At 43.3% G+C, this 20,653-nt stretch overlaps 1 protein-coding gene across 2 annotated transcripts; it reads right to left on the reverse strand.

The window, feature by feature from the left end:
• Positions 1-3,308: 3,308 nt before the first annotated feature.
• Positions 3,309-20,353, reverse strand: RNF103 (ring finger protein 103). 2 transcript variants are annotated; one of them, XM_053976806.1, is made up of 5 exons: positions 20,020-20,353; positions 19,403-19,658; positions 17,147-17,286; positions 7,371-7,486; positions 3,309-5,336 (listed from the first exon to the last, which is right to left on the reverse strand). In XM_053976806.1, the coding sequence occupies exons 2-5, from the start codon at positions 19,626-19,628 to the stop codon at positions 3,758-3,760; spliced, it is 2,061 nt and encodes a 686-aa protein (XP_053832781.1). In that variant the 5' UTR covers positions 19,629-19,658; positions 20,020-20,353; the 3' UTR covers positions 3,309-3,757. The 2 variants fall into 2 exon arrangements, with proteins under 2 accessions (XP_053832781.1, XP_053832783.1); XM_053976808.1 differs by lacking the exons at positions 7,371-7,486; positions 20,020-20,353 and having other exon boundaries at positions 5,157-5,336; positions 19,403-19,814.
• Between the last annotated feature and the right edge of the window lie 300 nt (positions 20,354-20,653).

Here is a 20,653-nt window from a genome sequence, read left to right on the forward strand (position 1 = left end):
GCCGCGCACACTGAGCGTGTTTGTAACTCGCTCAAGGGTCAGTCAGGTTGGGAAAGACTTCTGAGATTATCGAGTCCAACCATGACCGAACACCACTATGGCACTGGGTGCCACGTCCAGTCTTTCCTTAAACACCTCTAGGGACAGTGACTCCACCATCGCCTTGGGCAGCCCATTCCAATGTCCAGTCGCCCTGTGAAGAAATTCCTCCTCATGCGCAACCTAAACTCCACTGGTCCAGCTTAAGACTGCGCCCTCTCATGCTGTCGCTGGTTTCCTGGGATGAGAGCCTGATCCCCACCTGGCTGCCCCCTCCTGTCAGGGAGCTCTAGAGAGCAATAAGGCGGCCCTGAGCCTCCTCCAGGCTGAGCTCCCCCCCAGCCCCCTCAGCTGCTCATCGCACCTGTGCTCCAGAGCCTTCCCCAGCTCCGCTCCCGTCTCTGGAATTCCAGCACCTCGGTAACTTCTTGGTGCAAGGGCTGACTCCCTCTCCGGCCTTTCCCCTGGGACATGCGAGGGCAAAGCTCATACGAGCCGATGGCCACCCCGGCCCCAGCTGCCGGGGCTCTTTCAGAGAAATCCCGCTAGCCAGGCCTGGCTCATCTTCATCCTCCTCTCCACAGGGTCACCTGGCTGAAATGAAGGGACAGCTTGGAGCCGCTCTGCTGGAGCTCCAGCGAGTCGTTCCAGCTCTGCACGGCCCAGTGCACAATCTGAGACTGAGAGCATTAGAAACAAATCAGTGATGCACAGAGCACAAAAGCTTAGGAAGAAAAAGGTGCTATTAACTTAATCTAACTCTTTAATACCTTATGATTATACTTATTATTTAATTACCGGAGACAGACATTTTAATGAATTACAAAAATGTATAGTTTCACCTTGGTCATCTTTCCCTCCAGAATCTAATGCAGAAAAAAGATCTAAACAAGCTTTGGAAAAGAGAGCTCTCATTTTGGACTGAGCACCAGCAGTGGGAAAGCCAGTGCTAGTAAAACAATAATTGATGAAATCGAGAGTGACAAAGAGCTTTAGAGATTATTTAAATCCATCCTTTGTAATAGCAGCACCAAACATCCATCCATCCTTTATTAAGCCTAATAAACAAGTGAATACCCTCACCTCAGTGGTTTGACATTTTCTGTTTACAATTGGTCTCCACCTTCCAGGCACGAGACACCAGAGAATAAAACAATGCTTTAGGAATGTTTTGCATCTCAGTTGAGACACTTCACAAGCACTAGCACAACCCAGCCCTGCGAGGCAAAACGTGAGCAGCAAAACTGCTGACCTTGTTACAGGCACAGTCTTTGCTCCTTTGCTCCTGTCTCTGGATGCTCAACTGTCAACGCGTCAGGGAAGGGCTGTCTGAGATTCTGCACAGGGCAGAAGACAATGCTACTTGGATGATTCTGTTGCTACTGACACGAGCATTTCATAAAATAAACACATCCAACTGCTTCTTCTGTCCTGCTGGGACTCTCAATACACTATGCCAGCTGCTCAAGATTCTGTAACAGATGCATTGCCGGGAACTGCATCACAACAATTTATATAACCCAGACACGAGGGGACTAAACCTTCCTCCACAGCTACCTACTGGTCATAATTACCTGCTCCTGTGGATGTGCCCTCAGTGGCTCTCCTGCTAATTAAACAGCAGTTTGGGTCATCCATCAAAAGAACAGGATGAGTACAGCAACTGAGGCCATTAAAACAAGTCTTCAGCTGAAACAGGTGTGTAGAAAGATTTGCAAACAAGGCTGAGCCAGTGCACAGGAGCAGAGCTGCTGGGGCTGTGTGTGAGGGTGAGGAGGTCAGCCTTCAGCAGCAGAGCTGCACTCCACGAGCACCCAGTGCTCCAAAGGACACAGCATTGCTCCAGCTCAGCACTCACAGCATTTGGCAAATTGCCGAGGTACCAGCGAAAGGCTACAGCGGGCTGTGATACAGCACCTCGCTTGTGTGTGTCAGCACCTCAGCTACAGCTTTATTTATACTCACAAAACTTCTCCTTTCCCTTGGCAAGGTCTCAGTTCAGTGCAGATTTCAAAACAGTCCTGAAACAATGTGGATTTCAGCTACTCATGACAAGCACATATGCCATGCTGCTGCACAAATTGGAAGCAGAAATGATCTTTGCCCTCATTATGCCTCTCTGCTGCTCTGCTGAGGCTGTAATGACAGAGACAGGACATGTACTGGCAGGTCTCAACTGGAATAAAAATTACTTTCTGGACCACAGGAGAGTTGCTGATATTGTGCCCCTTGTACCTCTCTGCTTCAGTACTGCCCTGGGAAAAAGGAAATGTGAGAGGAAAAAAAGGACTCAGTAAATTAAAAACAGCTCTTCTGCTAATTACATGAACATCCTCTTGGGAACACACCTGGTGACTGAGCTGCGAAACATTTGTTAATAAAAAAGAGTGTGCCCAGGTACCCTGGACAGATGAAACAATGCCAGCAGCTCTGTGAGCACCACCCTCCCAACTCTATAAAGACACTGGGAGATGGGTTGTAACTGCAAGGGGGAAGCTGTGTTTGTATTTCCTATTATCATCATCTTCATGTCATTATCCTCCTTTTATATCACATAGGCAAGATTTAGGAAAGAAATAAGACAATTGAAAATATCTTTCTAGTTTAGCCTTTTTCTCTACTCATATAATCTTCTGCTCTTCCTCTTCCCCCTCCTTTTTTCTTTCCAACCAACAATTCCACTCTATTTTTAGCCAGGTGGTTTCTGAAAGGTACAACCAAAATCAGAGTTCCATACTGAAATAAAAAGAAAACAACAGGCTCATTTTTTATGTCTCCAAGGAACTATCAAAGAAATCAGAAATCACTTCAGAATGCCAGCACAGTTGGAAGCTGGCAATTTTTACCTTTACAGGCCACTTGTGTCACTGCATGACAATATTCTGCTCCTTCTCAAGAGTTTACTCTGCGGCTGTAGAGGGAGCTACCCTAAAGTCTTCCTAGATGTCTGCAGATGAGGGTACTGCAGAGACAGCTGCTAGAAGAGGGTCTCCATCTGGAAAAGCAGCTTGTAATCAACTGGAAAACCACATCCAGCAGAGAAGCACCTCAACACAGCAGACTTATGAAGGAAACAGTTCCCAGTGAAACACCACTGCCTTCTCCTTGGCCAGTGGCTCAGAGCACTGAATTTCTGCATCCCTAGGAGATGATTTATTAGTCACAGGAGTTGTGTTATATTTTTATTGTCTTCACAGATAAATCAGGCCAGCAAGACATCCGTAACCATACACACAAAATATTTATCAAAACAATTAACATTACAAATCTCCTTTTAAAATAATTTATTTCACCAATTTCTTTTTAAATGGTACTGTCTTACAACATACATTATTCAACAAAGATGTGCAGAAGAGACTCTAAAATAAGAAACACTTAAATTAAGCAATTGTCTCCGATTAGAATTTCAATTTCACCCACATCCCAACTTGTAAATGTTTGCTGGAATACACTTCTCTTGTAGGCTTGATTTTTGTGCTTAACAAAAACAGCATCAAGTTTCCAGATGTTGAAGAGAACAAGTTATTTTTAAGGTAAGTTTGCATTCAGTTCAACATACAAGGCAACCAAATGATTCTGTCATTAACGTTAGCATCACGTATATTTTAGTTCACTGCACTAACATTTAAACTAAAACTTCACGTAATCTTTTAAGTGACTAACATTTAAAAGGCAAGCAGTAATATCCTGAAAGCTTACAAAAGACAGGGGCACACAGCTAAGACGGGGGCTCACTCGACAAAGGCTGCGGGTGTGTGTATGGCTGCTTTTTTTTGTAGGACGCCCACCTGCAGACGGGACAGCAGTGTCGCCCGCCCGCCAGCCACTTCATGATGCAATTCTGGTGGAACACGTGGCCACAGGGCAAGCCCATCAGCAGGCAGCCCTTTGCAAAATTTTCTAGACACACCACACATTCCGTACAGTGCAACATGTCGGAGGGCCAGGCTGACCAGTCTGGCTCCAGGTCACCAGCGGAGCTGTACGAGCTGTAGGACCTGGCTTGGCGTTCGCATGGCTCGTGGTGACAAGAGTGACTGGCACACGAACAGGCCTCAACGCCGCCCCGACGCTCTCCTTCGCTGCACCTGTGGAACGTGCTCAGCTCATCGTCCTCTGAGCCTTCTCTGTCGCTACTGAAGACCTCTTTGTTTTCACTGTCAGAGTCACTTTCGCTGTCTGGAAAGGTTTCTAGCATTTCCTCATCAGAATGGGCGCTGAGGCATTGAAACCTCCACATGGGTAAGTTTTTTATATAATCAGTTGGTATCAGAGGGTGAAGCCAGAGATCGGGGAAGGCCAACCGCTCCAGGAACAAATCCGGGTCTTCATCCCAATCTGAGTCAAAAGGGAAGTGTTGAAAAGAAGCAATGGGATGAAACAGGTAGCTGGTGTACCAGTCCCACAGGCTCGACAGCCACTCCAGATTATTAGCATTTACTTCATCCATGTTGTTATTGCGCCTTCGCTTCTTCTCAAAGTAATCAATTAGTAAACCATGGCCAAGGTACGTGCTGAGGAAGAGGGCTGGATGAGAAGAGTAGAACATCCAATCTGCCCTCACCCAAGAAGCCAAAGTAGTTGTGTTAGAGTACCTGAAGAGTTTTAAACTGTACTCATAAAAGCTGTCTAAGTAGGGTAGTTGCAAAAAACCTAACACTGGTAGCCAGGAAATAATTAATAGTGAATTATACGTCCCTAAAGTGCTTATAAGAACCACAAAACGCTTTATAGTGGCGCCTTGTGTGATAAACAGGTCCATCCAAGCCATCAGATTAACCAAAACTAAACTTAAAACAAATAAATCGTTAACTTCTGGTTGCAACGACCGCAAAAAGGAATCCATGGCACGTAGCGATATAAATTCACCAGTGTTATTTCCATACCTGTAAATCCCCTCAGGAGTCCTCAGTATGTATGATGGAGTCTTGTAGATACCAATTTCTGCCATGTAACTTTTATTGTCCCAGTTTTCCACGTTGACAAAAATAAACTCTACTCTTCCAGTAAACTTTACACTCAGTGCAGAGAAGAACGCCGGAGGCTGGTCGAGGTTGGCAAACAGGTATATTTTCACCCGGTACTGGTCACTTTTGTTCCATTCTGCTTTCAAATGTTCAGAGTTGTAGATGGTTTTGATCCGAGAGGCAGCGTGGGCTGTGATCCATTTGAAGATGTGCTCCACTTCAATCTTGCGCCCGCTGTATTCCTTAAGCATGACTTTTCCCTTGGAGGTACTGGTTTGTGGAACCGACATAATGAGGGTGGATTTCAGCCAACCCCTCCTCTTGCAGTATCTACAAAGAAAATGGTAGGTTACATTCCAGTTTCATAACCCCAGAACTGAGTCCATACATTTCTATTCTAGGCCCAAAAATGAGACATGCTGTGCACCTGGGAGCCCTTATAATATAATAGCAGGAAATAAGGCTACCTAATATTCTCTGGCAAAACCTATTTATTCTTATAATACTTTTATATCTTAGAGGAATATTGTAAAGAGATATGCATTCATAAAACAGGAAGAGGAATAGTGTTAATTTTCATGGGTCATTAAAGTAAACAAGGCCATGCAGCTATTGATGCTTTGTAACTGGATTTGAATAATACACAAGCTGACTCTTTGCTTTAAAGCTTTAGTATTAGAAGCTACTTTTCCTTGGCCTTCCAGGCAAGAAGAAAACCACTTCAGTGTAACTCAATATCCCACAGCCTTACCAGTGCTTCCTTCCATCCTGGTTTTGCCAAGCAGCTGTGGGATGAAGTTGAGCAGACACTGGTCTGTTTGCAGTTGTTTTAATGAAGCTGACGAGTGTCCACTTCCTACTGGGACCATTTTGTCAAGAAGCAGACAGGCTAAGGGGTGAGGTGAGAGAGCTGGCCACAAAACCAGCGGAGCAGGAAGCACACACATGGTGCTGGATGATTTGGGTTAAAAAAATACCCACGCTGTCTGGCAGGCAGATGGGATGAACCCCAAATCCAAAACTAAAAGAAGAGGCTCTTCATGGCTGAACCCTGAGTCATGGCCCAGAGTACAGGAACTCTCACAAGATCCCTTCTCTCATGCATCTTTCCTACCAATATCACTACACCCCCTTATCTAGTCCTCCTTTAAGGAAATATCTGGCAAGCTTCAACAATCAAAATATGACCGAGCCAAAGGCATGCAGTGTCTGAGAACCCTGCACACTGGGACCACCAGTCTCATTCACTAGCCATCTTACCTAGCTCCTCTGTGGTTTTGGTCTGTCAACATGTATTTATTAGACAATTACAACTCCCCTTCCCAGGAATTTGAATGCAGAATTTTTAGGAACAGCTGTAAGATATTGCCCTACTAATAAAGGTGTCCTGATTACTGCAGCATGTAGTGTTCATCTGAATTTCAGCTGCCACCTGATGAAAACTATTCACAAGGGTTTACTTGACAAAACATTTCGTGTATTAAAAAATGAATTAATTTAGAACATGGTGTTTGATCAGAACATTAAGGCTACTTAGGAGATATGCAAAGAGAAACACTGCCAAATTTTTAAGATGTTCAAATACAAGATTATTTTGCATAAGCACTACAAAGCCTAAGAATTTCCTCTTATGATTAACATTGAAATTTCTGTAAACATTTAGGACTTAAGCTGTATAAGATGTGCGTATCCATACATGCCACTGGAATTCTAGACAAAGTCTCCTGTCATGTAAAGCAAACGCCTCCAACAAAATGTTTAAAAAAAGCCTCTTTTTACAGCAGCAGAGAATTATTAATAGCTTCTTTGGCTCTGCTCTTCTTCCTTGTTAGAAATCATATGCAAACACAGTGACTCTTGCACAGCACACTGTGTGTTGTCCAAGGGTGTGTGCCAGTTTATATATAAACATACATTTGTCAGGGAACAGGATTTGTCGGTAATTCTGGGAGGCAGGCACTGTATGCAAGGTTCATGCTAACCTGTGTTTCCCCTTCCAGATGGTGATATAACGACTCTAAAACTGGCTTTATAAAGCCAAAAATATTCGGCTTTGTCCTAAGCAAGCACAGTTTCTTTCCCTGAATGCCTAGACTGTAAGGCCAAGCTCTTCTGTTCATTCCTCTCCACTGCTGTGTTATGCTCTCCACAGTCTAATCATGCATTTCCCACACAACGCTTTAGGAAGCTGCAGAGCTGATAAATAATGCAATGGAGCATTCTGAGCAGACTTTAGGAGAGATAAAAACATTAATAAAGCCACCTTCTGTCACAGCTACTTTTACAACACAGCAAGCCCTGCTGCTAGAACACAGCTGAGCCTTAAGATATTCCTTGGATTTAGATAATCCTTTAAGGATATACCTGGGGTCACTGGAACAGTTAAAAGTGCCAGTACGTATGCCGAATCTTGAGACTTTCTTCACCATTTTCTCCCAGTGGACTTTACCCACCAGTGGGCTTCTGTCGTTTGCTATGACCTATTGCCAAAAGGAAATATTGGTTTAGTATCAGAGTCAGTTTGGTTCCTGAAATAAAGAGCAAGTTTCAAGAAAACAGAGTGCTGGTCATGCTTGATACGCTTTCCCCTTCTTTTAGTACACGGAGTATGAATGTACAACTGGGAGTCATGGTAAATGTCTTTGGAGACTGAAGTGCTAAGACAGAAATGTGGTTCTGCAGAGAGAAAGAAGTACATCATTGTGTTAAGAACATGTTAAGAAACTAAGATCAGTGGAAGTTAATAAAAACTTTGGTAAAATAACAAAATTATCATTAACCAGTTCATAGTAGGGGAGAGAGGGGTGCAGCAGGTTCCTCTTCTTTGCAATAAAAAAAAAAAAAAGACCATTTTATTACAATTCTCCCTCAGGAAGTTACAATATACCAAAGAAACATTGTCTCAGAGCAAGCAGAATGAGTGAGAATGCAGGTACCTGGTACCAGATTAAACTGCCAACAGCCATTCCTGAGCAGTGGAAACTACTGATTAAACTCCCAGATAATGCCTAAGGGTCTTGACTCCTTCCAGCTTTGCCCATGACTCACTCTGCAACTTTATGTGACTGTTCCACCAACTCCAGTGTCCCATCTGCCATTTCAGGATTATCACTTGCTGTGATATATCCCAAGGTTTAATTTGCTCTAACCCAGGATATTAAAGTACTACTTCAGGTTACCTCAATGTAAGCTTCTACTGACACAGATGATGAAGAAGCATCATTCATCCTCTGACTTAAAACTATACAAGGAGGGGGGAAAAACCCCACAAGGAGAAGAAAACTCTACCTGCCACCAGCTGACAGGTAATTTTGAATGACATGACTGATCATGCACTATTCCATGAGCCATCACATTTTCTATTTTAGAAATGCTTCACATGCTTCTGCAGGCTTACTGGCAGCCACTTAAAATATATTTTTAAATTAAATATTGAAACTTCCATTTGTTAGATATTTGTTTACTCACCATTAAACTTATCCCAATCGTTTTCTGACTTAATAACCTCAAATGTCAGCTTGCTCCTGGAAGCTGGGCTGTCACCATGATTAACAGTTCTCTGTGGACATGCTGAGATTCAACCTAGAAAGTGTGTCCAGCCTTTGAGGCTCATAAATATTATCTGCTTTGTGGTAAGTAGCAGCCTCTCAGAATCTTAAAATAGAAGAATTCACCGAGCAGAACATTCTACATAAGGAAACAAACTGAAGTCACAGATTACATTCCTATGCCACTAAGCCCAAAATGTTTAAATAACACTGGAGGTGAAAAATCTAGGTAAGAATCCTTCAAGTTATTCTTAAAACACACACATCATATAGAAAAGCCTTTTTGATTAGATAAATGTAACCATCACGCACTGAGACAATCAGCCGGGAAATCTACTGTATTACATCACCCAATGTGACTGAAGCTTTGGGTATTTTAAACTTCTTCCTTTCATGCACTTCAATCAAGGGAGACCAAATTCCTAAAGACACCCTAAAGCCACATAATATCCTTAAAATACCCTCGGAGCTACTACAGCATGATAAATGCATCCAACGTGGCAAGGAATCACTATGTTTTATTAGCAAGCATAGAAGTAAAACTTTGGTGACTGGATTACTCTTTGGTACAACCACTCAGAGACTGGCTTCTTCCAAAATTCTGTGTGCATGTTCTGAAACAGTGACGAGAGAATGTTAATGTGTGCAGGAGGACAGATCCTGCTCACTGTTTCTTCTGCCTGGCACCACAACACTCCCTTTTAGTGTCAAGACAAAAAATTGTTGCAAATACAATCACCATTATATTTTACTGTCACCTGCCTGTACTGGTGGAATATTTAACAGCAGCTTAATTCCTTTCCTATGAAACAGTCTTTCCTCCTGGAGAAATTTATTTGTACTGAAGAACAATGACCTAAGTAGCAGTCTGTATTTTGTAACTACATAGAGGAACCCTGCTATTGTTTTGCACACTGAAGCTTCATAAAATATTTTGGGCTCTTGCTTTTTTATGTCATTATGGAAAAAAAATCCAACTAAACATGTCCATTGCAGCTGCTCCTTGCAGACAACACCCACTTACAGCATTGGGAGTTCACCATGCCAAGGCAAGGCTTTGTATTTTGGAAAGCAGTCACTACCCCTGTGCATGACGGAGTCCAAGAAAATACTGCAGGTTAAGCAATCAAAATGTACTTCAGTTTAAATTAAAAATAACCTGCAAACACTTGTAACAGATTTTATTTAAGAAGTGTGAATTTTGATAGGAAATTTAACTTAAAAACCTGTGACTGAGGAGACTGGGAATTTGAATGTGGAAGAGGCCTGGAAGTTCTTCAAGCCCATGGTGTTAAAGCTATCAGGATTTTATATTTCAAGTAAGGAAAAAAAAAAAGTTGCCAAGTCCTGCACTTCTTCCTAACAATCACTTCCAAAGAGAGGTTAGAAATAGTTTGACAATCTACAAGGATTGAAATGAAGGTCAAAAGGAAGAGCTATCAACGAAAGATATGCAAGGAAAGAAAAGTAAGGAAAAATGAGCTATTCAAGTGAGACCACACAAAGACTATTACAAGCTGTACCAAAAGGTTTTTCAGTCATATGAATAAGACTAGAATGGGGGGAGAAGCAGCAGGATCACCAAACAATGAAGACAGGATAGAAATGTAAGATAATTTTCTTTTTATAGTTAAATTAATACCGTGACTCAGTTTTCAGTGAAGGGGGAAGGGGGGTGGCTGGCCATGGACCAGTTAGCAAATTTATGGGAAGAAACTACATCACCTGAAGGTGAAAGCAGAAGTCAAATAACTTAATACACTTAAATCAGAGTAAGCAGGAAATCTCTATCCTAGAACTGTAGCACAAGCGCACAGGATCACAGGTGAACCTGTGAAAATTTCTTGCAAGCCCCTGTCAGACCAATTCACATTTGGACAGGACAGAAACAAGTTTGTAGCTATATTTAAGAGCAAATGAAAAAAAAAAAAAAAATCCCACCAGGTTGATTTCAATAGGATGCAAAACTGTAGAAGTTTTAGAGGTGCAGAGACAGTTGCATTTTCCACCTCTTTCCAGCATGCAACTACTAAAGATGCATCATTCTTGAGTGCGAGAAACTTCCCTGAAAGAAAAGAACTGAGTTTCAAGAGAAAAAGGGAATGTAGTACCCTGTTTGTAGTTTGATAGTGTATCATGTATTCTGCCACATGGAAAAATTACATGAGAGCTACAGATAGGCTTTTATAGTGATTGAAAAAAAAAGTTCTAAAATGAGCAAGAAATTTCCTACAGCAAAAAGTCATCAAAATGCCAGAAAGTTAGACTTCTTAATAGATTTACCTTCGAGCTCAGTTCAGCATTTATTCCCATTAATGCCCTTCCTGTGGGAACTTGAAGTCTCCCAAAGCCATTTGTAGTAGACATAAAACTGGGAAGCACATCTATGTGGGAAAGAGGATTACAACACAATGCAGGAAGAGCTGCACAAATCTTGTAATGCAGAGTGTCACACATGAAAATGGATTCAGTGATGAACAGGACACTTGGGGAGTTCATCAGTTAGAAACAGCCACGGGAGGAAACGCTTGGGGCTATCAGCTGCTCCACAAGAAAACATGAGCCATCAATATTAACTGGCTGCAAAACAAGCAAAGCCCAGGGTATATCAGACCTGACAAAACAAACTGGTTGATTGACCTCACTTACTGGGAGGAGTGTGGTTGGCATCAGGACTCTGTGAAACTAAAGGGCAATGTCGATTTATGTCCAATAGGAACAAATTAGCCCTGAATACACCCAAGCCAGAAGTCAGACACACATTTCCAAGAAGAAAACAGTCAACAGGAGTATTTGAACAACTTACAGTGTAAGAGAGACAGCAAAATATTTTCTAAACACATATTGTACAGTCTAGCAGAAAGCTGAACTAGCTCATCAGAAAGCTCCCTTTCAATCATACACTCTATTTAATGTTACAGAAATAAAGCCCAAGCTCCTGGGAGAAGGTACCTTTTAGGAGATCAGCTAACACAGATGGGAAACAAACACCACATCTGGAGAAGCACAAACCCTCTCAGCTTTGCTTATTATTAGCTATGTTCACAATCTGTGACATATCACATGTCAGAGTGACAAGTAAGACAATGAGGGCAACTCAATTAATCCATTAATCACCTAAATGGGCTAAGGGAATCCAACAGGATCACAGTAACCCTGCTATGTAACAACTTCACAGAATGGATCTGCTCCCTAACCCACACCTAACCCAGGCCAGAGGACTGGCTGACTGCAGGGTCTGAATAACCATCTCTCTAATACTGCAAATGCTGAGATTCTGATGATTTCAAAAGACAATTGAAGAGGGAGCTTTTGCAATGGAAGAGTTCTCATGACACTGAATTACACAGAATTACCCCCAAAGAGTTCAGTCAAGAAAGTAAATAGAAAAATAGAATTATTTTGATCTATATGTTAAAGTAGTCATAGTTATGACATTAAAGAACAGACTTCAAGAGCAAATATCCCAGAGCCAGTAAGATACAAACACTTGGAAAAACAGGACTAAGTCAGCAAGACACTTTGCCTCTCTTGCCTAATCCAAACCCAAAGTGTATTGGGCAGGTGCATCAGTATTGCAATAGCTACTTTATAACCATCACAGATCCAGCTGCTCCTTAATTTCCAAGTATCATTAAGCATTTTTAAAGACTATTTTATGAAACATAGATTCTTAAAATACAAGTAAAAATACAACTGAAAATCAAGAGGCTTGAGGAAACACAGCTGATGTTAAGAGTTTGCTGTAGCAATGCAATATGCAAAGACAGACTCCTTTTTTGCTACCCCTGAAGTCCTTGAGCATGACATGATGACGACCTCACTTGAGCATTATCCTGTTTTCCATGCAATTAAATCAGATTTTGTTCAATTTCTTTCAGACAGGTATGCAGAGATCTCAAAGCAGGTCACAGGAATGATATTTGTTCTCAGCAAGTTTTGAAGCTCGCTCACAACTAAAAGTGTTCAAATATCACAAGGCATGACAATGAGTCAGAGAGGGGCAAAAGCAGAACAAACACCTCATGTGCTCCAGCTCTCATTATTTTAACCAATTCTAGCTGGGACAGCAAGTGTCAGGCACACCTGCTCATACCAACAGCACACAATTTCAAATACACAGTAATTTTGTCACAACTTGGTTTTACAGCTCAGCCACAAAGACAACAACTCCAAGTGCTCCTCAACTCTGGGCACTTGGGCACTGTGACAGACTTTACACCATCAGGAAGAACAAAACCCATTAAGTAAGAGACACCATTCCCTGCTGCACACACACACATCCAGGTAGTTCTCCCAGGAGTCAGTCTCACCCAGCCTCAGAAAGTCACTCTCCACACAAGGAATACAGGCATTTGAATCTGAAAATACCTGTGTAGTTTGCCAAAGACAAAAGTGATTTCAAACTCATTTAATGAACTGGCAAGGTTGTATGAACATGAGAATTGTCTGTCTGGTTCAGTGGTTTCCAGTTTGAGACACCCATGCACTCCTGCACAGTGCCTGCAGAGGGTAAATGAGCAGAGGAAACCTGATATTACTGTAAAGATTCCATGCATGCCCTGGAAAACTTTTAGGGGTCCACAAAGATAAAAAGGTTCAAAAACTCTAGTCATAGAAGCCTTTTTCATCAACAGCTATGCTGCAAACTCTGCTTCTATATAAAAAACAGAAGTAAAAATACAATTAATTATAAATGGACTGGTAATTTACTTATTAGAAGCTTGGGAAAAAAGCTCACTTATTCCAGATAATGTCAGTAAATTCCTACATGAATGTCTGCACTTCTATTAATTCTGAAACATCTCACTTTCTGTTTATTATTTGACAATGTGTTAATGGAACTGAATTTCCACTTAGACTCTTTCCTAAGAATTCATAACTCATTCAGAATCCACCCATATGGACTGCAGATATCTGAAGATTTTTTGCCTTTCTTTTCTGAGAAAGAGATTGTGAGAAATCACATCAAAATAGGCAAAGACTGCATCCATCACAGCATGCAAAAATTAACCACCTCAAAATTATGTGCAGTTTCTCCAGGGAGGTGAGGTGACCTATGCACTGATCTGGACAGTCAGTTATGCTGTCAGTTAAGTCAGAGATTGAGAATAAATGAGCTTCTGCAATGAGTTAACACAGATACACAGGCACTACAAGGACTAATATATTCCAGCTGATGGTGTTCTGCCCCCTTGACTGGATATGAAGCCTCTCAAGAAGAAAACCGAAACTTAAAATCAGGTATCCCATGGTAAATGATCCTGAAGGGCTATTGGAAAAGACACAAATACTGAATTATGTATTTTGAAAGAACTGAGTGTTTCCGCTTTGTTTCTTTTTAGCAAGAACAGCTGATCACCTGGCAAAATTCAGAATGCAAATAAATATGAAAATCACTCATCCTACGTGCAAGCAAAAGGAAGAACAAACAAACCATCACCACCAAAATGCTGTAGGCACATCCCTTGCCCTGTGACTACACCACTTGAACTAGAAACTGAGACGCAGAATAGACTGCAGAATTTTATATCCACAATAATGGCTTTTGCAGCTCTACCAGACACAATCAAAAGACACAGACACAATCATTCTTCACAATCTACCAGACACAATCATATTTCAATGCCAAGAAGAAAGTTCCCCTTACTTCTCTCTGCCACTATGTTATAGTGGAGACTTTTAAAATAAAAAATATACATTCATTTAGATTTTAACTTCATTCAGAGAGGAGTTTTATCTGTAGATCATTTTCAAGAGCCATAGTAACTACAATACTGTTGGATGTGACAGGCTTCTAGAGACTAACCAGAGCCTGGAAAAGTAAGAACATTACATACAACTCCCCTAACCAACAAGAGAAGCAGCTCCAGAAACTACAAGTCACCCACCCCCTCCTTGCCAGCCAAAGAAGTGCACAGCAGCAGCTGGCAAGCAAGAAGAACAGCATAAAAGGAAAGGTGATGAGATCATGAGCTAATAGGAGAAAGAACATGCTGCTGTCTGTGGCTCTGTGGAAGTGCCACACAGGAGCTGTGAACAGCTACACTGGTAAACAAATTACCACTGCACCAGGATGCTTTGCATGTGGATTTCCAGAAAATAAAGAAACAAAGCCACAAAACATTTATTCCCTGTGTACTGACTTTGACTTTCTTCACAGAACTCAGCTTGCTGACCCTAAATGATAAACTTGCACCTTAATTTTTGTCAAGCATATCAAGAAATAGTAATTGTTTCCTTTTTTTTCCTTTGATTCTCTGCAGACAGTGATGGCTATCACACTCCTAGCCTGCGCCACATCAGAAATTTCATTTATATGCACTGGAAAATAAAAATCACCTCCAAAGTCTCAGTCGTCTCATACACCATCACAAAGCGTTCAAACCAACTCAAGCAACAGCCACTGTGCCAGCTGAGACAGAACTGCTCCTCTCCAGCAGCCCCCAGAGAACAGGGATTCAGGGCTCAGGATACTGAAAAAGATCTGGAGATCCTTTCTGCTTCCCAGCCAGCAGCAACAGAGCAGGGGAATCTCTGACCTTGCCCATGGTCACCAAACCCACCCATGAGGCATCCTCACTCCCCTGCACGAGCATCGAGCTGGTTAATTAGCTGGAAAGTTTCCACAGGATTCCAAACAGCAAAGGAGGACGGGCAAGGGAGGGAATCAAGCATTAGAACTGGGAAGCAATAGTAAAAACCAGCTCTGCAGGGATGAGGTCTAAGACAAGGAAAACCTGTGAAAGGATATGAAGAATCCAGCACAGGAGTTATCCAGACAGGAGTTGTGGTGGGGAATGGAGCAAATGAAAACTCAAAGCGATGAAAACTTGAAAAGCAAGAATGAAAAATAGAAATTCGACATCTCTTGTGGTTTTTATTGTAGAGAAACAGACAAATAGTGTTCAGCAAGTAAATTATTCTGTAAATTCCACTAATTTTTTTTTCCACAGCTATTGTGACCAACTGAATAGCTGTGCAAATATTTCCAGAATGATGACAACATTCATCACACTGGAGATATCAAAACACAGACTGCTATTAGGATGCTATCTGACCTGCTATTAGGATGCTAGTGGAAAATACATTACAAGTAAAATTCTGCAAGCAAGAGACAACAGAGAACTATCATATTTCACCCTTGTGAGCTGCACAGGGAGGAGGGAAGGTTTTTCACAGCATATTCATGCTTGTATTTGTCAACTAGCTTGGGGACATGTAAACTGCCTTTCAACACTCTCTCTCTGCTTGAAGAATACCCTCCTGTATGATTTAAACCACAAACTTGGATTCAATAAACTCCAAATATATCCTTCCCAAAACACAAATGCCATCCTGAGTCTGAAGGTAATATGTCCTCTTGTCTATTTGGGGATGAGATCTGATGTGGTGACAGTGCAGGTCTAATGCGGCAGGCACATTCTTCTCTCTCAGGATTTTTTCATAGAGGAGCACAGAGAGAAGAAAGAGAAAACAATTTCTATTTCTGCTCCTGTGTTTTTCCCATGTGGGATGTCTTTGGAGAATTGTTTACCTGGGGTGATTGCTTAATTAGATTCTGGTGAGGATTGTTTGAGCCTGATGGCAAATCAAATCCACCTGTGTCTGGACTCTCATGATAGGGTCACAAGTTGTGAGTTAGTTAGATGTGGTAGTCTAATAAATAAGATTATGAAGATTTAGTGACTTCATGTTAAATAGAAAACATGAAGTGAGACCAGACAAACCAGGTAGGAGCTGTCAATGGAACAATTAATTGCCTGGTGGGGAATTCACCTGATGTGGCTGTTAGGAGGAAACTTATGCCTTAAAAAACACCCTCTTATCAACAGATAAGTTGACATAGAAAAATAACATTTTGGTCTAGGTTACTTATGTTCTCAGGAATGATGATTAACTGCTTCAAAATCCTATTGGAAAAAGTCTGTCTTTATTTTCCTAAATGATCTCTTGTTCTCATGCAGCCCTTGGAAAACAGGCTGTAAAACTGCTGGGCACAAAAGGCTTGGGAGAAAGCTAACTTCAAGCCACTGGAATATGTCACAGAAGCAGCCTGCTAGTCTGGGAAGTTGGCAGACTGAGATCCTTCCTGCCTTTGTGAAGAGTCAACAGAGATTTTACAAGTGCTCTAAGCCCCTTAGACAAGCAGAAACTTAAAACTAGTTGGGTCTGAGCATGTGATGTAAGCAAAAGGAAGAGCAGCACCAGGAGCCTGTGCCAGCTGGGAGTATCTGTACTAATGCACCTACTTCACACATTACAAGGCTCCTACAAACCCAGGGACAAGGACTTGCATTCTCTGTGTACTGCTTCTTTTCTGGTTCTAAAATGCCCACTTTTCAAAAAGCAATCCAAAGAATAACAGGCTCTTTTTTTTTTTTTTCCTTCCTGTCTGTATAGGAACTCTGGCACTTCCAGCCTTTCTTGTTTTATTTCTCCATTCCTCATCTCCCGGATGAAGTTTATCTTTGTCACCATCTCTCTGTTACAAGCTTTTACAACTAGTTAACTACCCTCATAAACTCCTCCTTTGAAACACATTTTGGGTGTGATCAATATATATTAAAAAAAAAGGTCAAATTTATATACCTGTACCAGCCAGATCCCATCTTTTGTGTCTTCTACAAGCTCATAGAAATGCATTTCACCACTGAAGTTTGTACTGGAAACTGATTCAGAGGCCTCTTCCTCCTTGAGAGCTGAATAAAGCTCTCCTTCCATGAGGTCTCCTGAAAAAGAGACAATTGGAAAAATTAAATTAAAATGGCACTGGAGAAAGATTACTTCATGGATTCTGGTAACAGTTTAACTAACTATATTTGCATGGTTGCTCAGAGAACCTTTTCAGTACAAAGGTAGCTAAACCTTAAGTTGTTACTATAATTCTATCTCTGGTGACATGACTGTGAACATTTTGACTTCAGTCAGACCACAGACGACATGAATGCTCTGCTTCTGATTACACAGATGCACCACACATGCACGAGCACACAAAGGAATAAAAGAACATCTTCTAAGGCTCATTCTCTGCAAATAACAACATTCAGTGGCTGAGAGCAATTTTAGTCGATACATCTTTGCTTTCGTTTCACAGGATTGCAATTTTGCAGCAAGCAATTTCCTAACACTGATAATTCAAACAGACTTCCAGAATTTCAATCATTAATTCTGGACCAAAACCCAGTGTATGTGGTCCTATTGCTAGTAAAAATCTTGGGCAGAATAATTTAGCTGTTGGCTTTTGTTTGTACAGTTGGGAAAAGTTCCCATGAACTCCAAATGCAGCGACATAAAGAGCTCACGGTAAAATCATCTGATTATGTTTCCTTCGTAATCTCATTTCCTTCTTGTGTTTTGTTTCACAATCATTACAAACACTGTTAATGACAACCCGCATTCTAGTAACTAATCTACTAAGCTTTAAGAAATGAAGTCTTGTCCAAAACCAGTCTCCTTAAAAAGATAAAAATAAGGGCAACAGCTGAAACCCTTTAGGGGTTTGCAAAAATATTCATAAAATTTAGAGGGGGAAAAAAAAAAAACCCAAAATGCAACCACAGAAAAATGCTGCAAAGCCTGTTGGTATGAGAAGTGTTTCCTTGACATTTGAAGAAGTTGGTTAATACAGTTTGTTTGGAGTTAAACACTTCCCTGCAGCATATGCAACCCAAACATCATGACATCATGAAAGTACCTGACAGCCAAGGAGTGAAAGTGATTGGAAACAAAAGTGAAAGTGCCTAATGCTTTTTACTGTTGGAGCAGCAAAGCCAATAAACAACATAAAAACATAAATAAACAATGAACTGTAACAGCAAAATAGATTTAAATGCCTAGGATTAATATAAATTATTTAAACCAGCATTTTTAAGGTTATATGGCAGACACTACATCCATACAAACCCTTCTCCCTCCCTGTCCAGACATTAGAGACCCTCACTGCCTATCCCGACTGCTGGGATTTCTCTCTTGCCTGGATCACCAGTCCTTCCATCGTTGATTTAAAAGCAACTACTCACATTTTCCTGCTTGGCTGGCACTACAGCTATTACATCAGCCCCATCTCCCAGTCCTTGGGGCCAGCTCCCTCCGACTGCTCCAGACAGCATCCTTACTTTCAGGACACTTCTGCCATTCTTACATCTCCGCTGCTCTTCATCAGCCCCGAGAAGTCCATCTCTTTCACCTGGTTCTCCTTACTTCTGAAATGCCTCCCTGCCTTTTTTCAAGCTGATTTTTATATGCAGGAACTAGTTCTGCTCTCCTTGTGTAAAACCATCTCAACCCTGGGTACCCATCCCTTGTGCTCCTCAGCTATGAAATCATCGCTTTCCTTGGGGCCCATCTTGATAATCGTACCTGTAATAAACCCAGCAAACGGGTGGCAATACAGGGGAACAAGCTGGCCCCAGCTGTAAACAGTAGCCTACTGCAGCTATTTGGAGTCTCTCCTCCGCGTTTTTCACGGCAGACGACATTCGGTCGCATCTGTGCCACCCGCACTGACCCGACCGCCCGCAGCGGAACTCCCGGGGAAGGGGAGGGAAGGGCCGAGCCGGGCTGGGACGGGAAGGGCCGCTGCCGGTGCCCCGTCCAGCGCAGGCCTCTCACTCGGCGCAGCCCGCTCGGGCTCACAACGCCGCCGGGCTTTGACCGTCACCCCCCGAGGTCCCCGGGCTCCCTCCATGGACCCCCTTGCTGGGGGGAGCCAGCTCGCTCCCCAAACCCGCCCTGCGAAGGGAAGCAGCGCCCGCGTCTCCATCCAAGGGCGGCCGGAGCCCACGCGGGGGTGGCCGGGCACCGACCTCCGTCCGTCCCCCCGGGTCACGGGGAAGCTCCGCGTACCTGACTTCTCCACCAGCTCCCGCACATCCTTCTTCTCGGGCAGCCCCGAGTGCCCCAGCCCGCGGCACTCCAGGATGGTCCGCAGCTTCCTGAAGCTCAGCGCCACCGGGTCCACCAGCTGCGTGGCGAGGAAGCCGCTCTCGTACCACGCCACGGCCTCGAACACCCGGGCCAGCACGAAGAGCGCCAGGAAGTAGAGCAGCAAACAGCACAGCTTCACCCACATCTTCCCGGGAGCGCCGAGCCGGAGGCCGGGCTGGGGAGGGAGGGAGGGGAGCGGGGGCTATCAGGGGAGCGGGGCCGCGGCCCCCCCGCCTCCCGCCCGCCGCTGCCGCTGTCCCCGCCCCGGCGGAGCCGCGGAGACATAACAGTGACGTGAGCAGCCGGCACCGCCCCCTGCCCCTTTTCCCCCTGCCCCTTTTCCCCCTTCCCCTTTTCCCCTTCTCCTTCTTTCCCTTCTCCTTCCCCCCCCCCCCCCCCCCCCCCCCCCGCCGTGATTCAGCACTGCGGCCCGACCCCGCACCACCGGGCTCGGGGGGTGGTCGCGTCCCTGTCCCCGGCGGCAACTTTGGACCCTGCGGCTGCGCTTGCTGCGAGAAAAATAATATATAAAATACCTCGGATATGGAGGAGGGAGAGGGCAGGATCCGACTCGGCTGACGCTTTTCATTAAAAGAAAAATATTTACAGAGCCAGAACTGGGGGCCGATATTTGCAGAGCCGATCTGGTCGGGCAGTTTTAGTGCAGCTGAGTGGACACAAGTTTATTTGGATTCGGGCTGCTGGGTGTAGGGATCCCTCATCCTCCGCTCCTCATTCCCGCACGCCAGCCCCGCTCCCAGCCCTTGGCTGGCGCGAAAGCAAATTCCACAATGAGATTCATCTGCGCGGGTCGGAACTCGGACTCTGCAGCTTTGCCTCGGCACTCGAGCGCTGAGAGCTTGTGCCAAAGCGACAGCCAAAGGCAAGCGTGAGCTGCACCCCGGCTTCGGACAAGGGCTTAAGTTGGGTCTATGCGCACATTGGAAGCGTTTTGGAGCGCAGCATGGATCCCTGCTGAAGTGGATCCTCGAAGAACCATGCCGGGCTGTACAAGAAGTGTTGGCCTGCAAAGATACAATTTAGCCTGCTACAAAAAAATGTACTAAAATCTAACTACTGTGTTGAGATGAAGGCTCTCCTCTGAAAGAATCTCAACAGTGCTTCTGAATATTCAGTTATTTTAAGAATCTATAATTTGCATGAAAATTG

The sequence above is a fragment of the Vidua macroura genome, chromosome 4 (assembly GCF_024509145.1).
Source record: "Vidua macroura isolate BioBank_ID:100142 chromosome 4, ASM2450914v1, whole genome shotgun sequence".
Lineage (NCBI taxonomy): Eukaryota > Metazoa > Chordata > Aves > Passeriformes > Viduidae > Vidua > Vidua macroura.

Coding starts and splice junctions, on each gene's coding strand:
- RNF103 (XM_053976806.1), bottom strand. CDS start 19,628: ATGTGGGTGAAGCTGTGCTGTTTGCTGCTCTACTTCCTGGCGCTCTTC. Junction 17,287..19,402: donor GGAGCTGGTGGAGAAGTCAG/GTACGCGGAGCT, acceptor TCTCTTTTTCAG/GAGACCTCATGGAAGGAGAG. Junction 5,337..7,370: donor AACTGTTCCAGTGACCCCAG/GTATATCCTTAA, acceptor TTTTCTTTGTAG/ATACTGCAAGAGGAGGGGTT.